This window comes from Antrostomus carolinensis, unplaced genomic scaffold (assembly GCF_000700745.2).
Source record: "Antrostomus carolinensis isolate BGI_N321 unplaced genomic scaffold, ASM70074v2 scaffold19146, whole genome shotgun sequence".
Taxonomy (NCBI): Eukaryota; Metazoa; Chordata; class Aves; order Caprimulgiformes; family Caprimulgidae; genus Antrostomus; species Antrostomus carolinensis.
In genome coordinates this window covers 111,704-117,703 of record NW_010320017.1, presented here as the reverse complement: position 1 = coordinate 117,703, position 6,000 = coordinate 111,704, and the positions used below count along the sequence as shown (strand labels likewise).

At 39.1% G+C, this 6,000-nt stretch overlaps 1 protein-coding gene across 1 annotated transcript in view; it reads right to left on the bottom strand.

The window, feature by feature from the left end:
• Positions 1-3,516: 3,516 nt before the first annotated feature.
• Positions 3,517-6,000, bottom strand: part of FGGY (FGGY carbohydrate kinase domain containing) — a gene marked incomplete at its 3' end in the record, with an annotated part of 102,359 nt that continues 99,875 nt past the window's right edge. Inside the window, exon 13 of the mRNA XM_010169484.1 lies at positions 3,517-3,611. Within this exon, the coding sequence (XP_010167786.1) occupies positions 3,517-3,611 (95 nt within the window). The remainder of the gene's footprint in view (positions 3,612-6,000) is intronic.

Below are 6,000 nucleotides of genomic sequence, written 5' to 3'. Positions count from 1 at the left end.
GGAGGAAAATCTCTTCAGTGTTCCAGCCACTATGACCAACTGCCCAAGAAAGTGAAGGGTGAGAATCCTGTTGTCTCATGAACACTTCTGACCGGGCTCATCATACAGTGATGTGTAGGTAAGTAAGCTGCCTGTCCTTGCAAAAACTATCCTCCAATGTGTCTCAGAAGCAGATACTTCCCCATTCCCAAATCCCAGAGATGGAGCACCACAGGACTAAGCATCAGGATAGTACAGGAGTATAAGAGTGTCAGCAACCATCACAGCAACACAGTTTACCCGTAAGGAAATACCATCCAATTCCAACGCATTTCCTAACCACTAAGCTAAATAAAGCTCAACTCTAATTACTACTGAAGATTACCATAGAGGTGGGTCTTCCCTAGATGAGCCATCATTTCTTTTCTCTGTTGAAAAGTGATGCCCTGGTAGATTTTGAGGATGTTCTGTGTGTTCATATTTTCTGAGTGAAGAGCAGAATGACAGAGCAGTCACTCTGACTCGCTGTCCCACACCCCAAAACCTATACATTGACCAAATGCCTGAGCAGGTCAGCTCTAACACATAATGCACGTTACCTCCCCAAAGCATCAGATTTAGTGTGCGGACAGAGGAACAGCCCTGCTCTGTAGGCTCACCAGCTCCCTGAAACATCACTTGCTGGGCACGTACTACACAACACACAGGTGCATATATCCATACAAGATTCCCTGGCAGAAGCCTGGCAGCACTACTGGTAGTGCTTATCACCAGTGGGTTTTAGGTGTCTGTTCAGCAGCCAGTCCCTTTGACAGCAGAGCATGTTAAAGCCGGACTAAGATTATCAATCAGAAGTGATTTTGAGGGATGCCGGCTTTGGGTGCTATTTCCAAACTGTCCTAAAGATGCTTGAGTTTTAGAAAATGGAGAACAGCCAAACCATGAAAACCAAACAGCTTTTAAACCTTTTGATTTTGACATTGAGTGGAACTGTCCAAAAATCATTCTGAGAAATGTGACCAGTCACTGGGACAAACACAGTAAAAATTCCCCTTCAAACAACCATAGACATAAGGAAAGAGGTTATTGGTAAAAACCCCACCATTTTCTCCTTTACTATTAGACTGAGCAAACAAAGAGCTTTGGAAAGCACCATAATTAAGCACAAACCATCTATTAGGACAGGTAATGACTATTATTTGCAAAGACTACACTGACACTGAATGTTTGCAGAAGTACCTCTAAGAAAGGTTTGTTTTGGAAGATGTGATAGAAAAATAAATGTAAGAGAAGGCTATTGAACTGCAATGCTAGATATACATTTACACCTTCTTGCCCCCAAAAAGACATTTACTCTGTTTCTTGTTTCTTGATCCCATGTAGCTGAATTGTTTTTAAAATATTTTTACATAATCTAACATATTTGCTGCATGATACAACTGATATTGCCATAGGTGGCACCTAAGACAATCTTCTGAGCAGACACTAAGCCAAAACACTTAGCGGGTGGTTTCTTCACACCACAGAGATGTTCTGGCATCCTGGATAGGATTCAGGGCCTCACCTGGCTCCTGGGGATCACCACAGGCAGTGTGATGGAAAGAAGCATGCTACAAATGCCCAGTGGGATGGATAACAGCAGTAGTTTCCAAACTACTTTCCACTTTTCTGTATCAGAGGTATGCCAGGGAGAAAAAGGCAGAGCCTGCCTTTGGGAAACTAGACTCCTCATGCAGTGCTGAGGCACTGGACTGCAATCTGTACTTACTCTTTTTCTTTATGTACTGGTATTAACTCACTTGATGCAAGCAGAAATGGGCAGGGAGCATAAGGAGTCATGAAGTCCAGCTCCCAACAGTCACAGGTAAGCCATTAGGAGACGTTTATTCCAGAAAGACCCACAGAACCTGTACTGTCATTCTGACAAGCCAAAAAGCATTCCCATAACCAAAGAGGCAGGTATCTCCTGACGTATCATAACAGTAAAAAAGCAAACAGTTTTTAAATTAAAAAGTCTGTGACATGGCTGGTTCAAAGGATCTAGTTTCACTGAAAAAGATTTCTGAAGGAGTGTGCTGTGCAGACTGACATATATGCAAGTACGTATAAAATATACATTTCCATTCTGACACTATTGGATATACTTCTGAAATATTTTTATATATAAGGGCAGGGTTAAAAACTAAAGGTAAATGAATACACTAAAATTATATAAAAATATATAACAGAAAATTTCACAGCATTAGATTTTTCTAATGGTCATGAAGACAGACGATACAATCAGTTTTGAAATGTTCAGTTATTGCACAGCAGTAGAAAACATCTTAAACTTGGAATGAAATATCAATTTATTTGAAGGCAGAAGATTAAGAGAAGAATAAGAATTAAATACGAAGTCCTGTCACCAAGAGTTGCTACTGAAATGACATTTATCAAAACAAGTTTTCCTTGCAAGCACTAGAATTACTAAATACAGATACATATGTTGTATTATATATTTGTGGCAATGGGATTAATTTTAATGGAAAAATTCTTATGAACAGAGGCTGGTCTTCCTGCTAAACTACATAGCATTGGAGAATATTCACATTTGGAAATTTCACATTTGGAAAAATGCCAAACACAGCCCAGTTCCTTGCCTCATGTTGAGCTGTTTACTGATTCCAGTGGAGCTGCATCAATTTAACGAGGCTGAGAAGCTGACCTCCCCATTCAGAGAATGCATTCAGGTAAGATTTTGTGCAGAATTTCAACTACAAATATCTGTGCCTATCTAGGGACCCTCCTGATAAATAACTTGTCCAATTGGATGTACTGTTTAGTGTCCTTGTGTAGCATGAGGAGAGGACACGTCTCATGCTAGTGGAATTGCTAGGTGGGAAAACAGGTATGATTTTGCTCATTCACACACTTCTTCGGGTTTCTGTATACTACTGTTTACATAAATGCAGCTAAGTCATACTTTGGCTGATCCACTGAACATAAAAGCCTTACTGCTACTTTTAAACTGCTAATGGATTCAAATAACATGAATAAACATGAAGTTCCATCCTCATTATTAACTCTGCATTCACTGTGGGCAAGACAAGAGGTATAGGTGTGTCATTTTTTACTGCATAAATAGTGCTGTGTTGTTTCTTATGTTTAACGTTCCTCAATATTAAGGACGGAAAGTAGGATAAATACAACTGAGATGAAAGTGTGACCTTCTTGCAGGATCAGAGCCTTGCCAAATTCCATTTTTGGTCTGTAAAATTACATGTCCTAGCTTCACAGACAGCAGCTTCTGCCTGCATATCCCTACAGTCAAAACACAAATGAATCTTCAATACACCTAAATAACATACAGAGTTAAAAAGAGTGTGGAGAGAAAGCAATGCTGGCTCTTGTCTGGCTGTGCAGAAGGTACAAACTTTTCCACTTGAATTAAAGTCTATGCATGGTGCCAAATGTTAAAGTGTAAAACACATTAAAACTGGGGGAGAAAAAACAAAACAAAACAAAACCAAACAAAACCAAACCCCAGGTACTGCATACCTGTATAGATGCAAAATCCCCAGAAGCACAAGCTCCAAGAATAGCAGCACCCACCAAAACAGACTCCACTTCTTTGGACAGGACAACGGGCTTGCCTATACAAGAAAAAGCCATGCCTCTGTTAGGAAGAATAGAGCAGTACTGCACTAGCAGCACAATAAAGAATTAAAGTAAAAAAGACAAAGAAAAAAAGAATCAAAAAGGACTTGAAACCTATGTTCATAACTCCATTCAGAGCTACAGACTAATGTAGATTAACGCAAATCTCTCTGCTCTGTGGTTCCAGGCTCCAAGAAAAATGCAGAATTTAAATAAAACAATCTCAGCAAAATATTAATGTAGAACATAAAGCATACAAAGAGCAAACCCCCAGATCTTTGACACCGGCTATTTATCTCAAAGGGCTTAGTATAAACCTGTTACCCACACCCTCCAAACCACGTGCCTATTAAAAGTTGACCTTGAGGGGATAAAAGGGTGGTATCCTCTTTGTTTCTCTTGCAAGGAACAAAAAAAAAGATTGTTTGTTTTTAAATATATAGCCAACAAAGCCAGTCTGGTTTTGCTGGGAGACATGAAAATATGACTAGTAAACTTTCACAAGCTCTGTATGAAATAATAAGAGAAACCTTGTCCTCCAAATTGTGCAAGGTACTTGAAAACAAGATTAAAACACTGGAAAAACAACCAACCAACCAAACAAACAAGCTCAATATATATTCTGAAATAGAATTAAAAATTATTGTTTCATCACCCATGGGTACTATCATGAACATACTTTCCCTTGGTTCACACAAAGTTTTTAAGACCTGTATTACTAGTGTAAAAACAACAGGAAAAGGACTAATAAATGAATAAAAATTGGCCTGCTTTCTTAATTCTCCTTAAAAATCTGAAACAATAGTGTAAGTCTAAATACTTTTCTAACTGCACTTTAGATGCTTATCCTCACTAAGCCAAAAAAATTTAATATTCCTCCAGTATTTGGCATGTGTCTAAATTTCCATTCCTGAGATAATTTCATTCAGTGAATGATGATGCAAACGCAGCGGTGGGAGGAGGGCTTCCTTCTGTGAATGGCCTCAATGATACTATGCCCCAAAAAATGCTGCTCCTGCAAGCCAACTGTAAGATTAGAAGGAGCTGAAATTTGGAGGAAGATCTGAAGTGAGTCATGAACAACTCCTACAGAGGAAAAGGCAAATACACACTTTTCTAAATGAGAAATAAAATTATTAATATAAAAAAACCGATTCTTGATACAAAGCAAATTCACCTTGCACCCCAGGCATCCAGTTACATTATGCTAACTTTGCACTGTTCCACCAGTGGAAAGGTTCTTACAACCACCTTCAGTGAGTGACAAAGGTGCCACAATGGTCTTAATGCCATTTCTTCCTACAGTTAAAGACGGTGGATACAGTGAGAGCTTGTTGTTTGATTGCTGGAATGACTATTAGCAGTCAACTAGCCTAATTACAGCAGCCCTTAAATTTCTTCGACCAACCAAATCCACCTTAACAACATTAGTGTAGGATCAGTCACCTGAGCATTCCTCCAGTTCGGATGGACCACAGCTCAGGACTTGGGTCAACTGGGAACAGAAAATCTAAAACCCAAGCATACAGCTACACGGCTGTTTGCCAGGGGTTGAAGCAGGAAGCGATTTTCAGCGTGCTCGAAAATTTACTGCACATTTCTCACATCATCAGAATGAATACAGAATTCTTACCAGGCAAACAAAAAGATCAAGATACTTTTTAAGTGGCCTGTGAAATTATCCATTGGATGTCTGCATGGCTGAGTCATGGGCATTTACAGCTAACAATAATATATTCAGATTTTTTTTTTTCTTTTCAGGAAAGAATGGGGGATTGATCCTGGAATGTTAGTTATTTTATCTGATAGGCTCTAATGAGTTCAACACAACCGAGAGCATTTCAGTTAGATGAACTCTGACATCCCTTGTCAGTCACTGATTTTACAAACGGGGGAGAACTCCAGCCTGCAAAAAGGCCTTTTTGTACTGAATTGTACTTGGCCATTAGTTACAGTCAAAGAACTTCTGATTACATTTTAATCAGAATACCTTTTCACAGATCTTTTATTGTACACATCGTGAACCACCATCCCAACTCTACACAGAGCTGAAATTCACCTAAAACATTTCAGTTATGTAAGGAGAGGCACACACTGGACAACATCATTTTTCACAAACAGAAAGCGTCACTTTGACTACAATGTATTTACTGCATTTTAAGGTCAATAGGCATTAGGCTTTTAGCTTCTCCACTTCTGTTTTCATATCAGGTAAGTACATAAAGCATATTTTCATCTTCCCTCTTGCATCAAGGTGATGAAGTGGGGTTTGACGTTAGGGCAAGTCAGATCTCCAGATCAAATGCCCCAAATCTGAGCCTTAAACTTTATTTATGACAGCTCAACGGGTTTCAATTTGAAATATACCCAAAGCATACATAATTC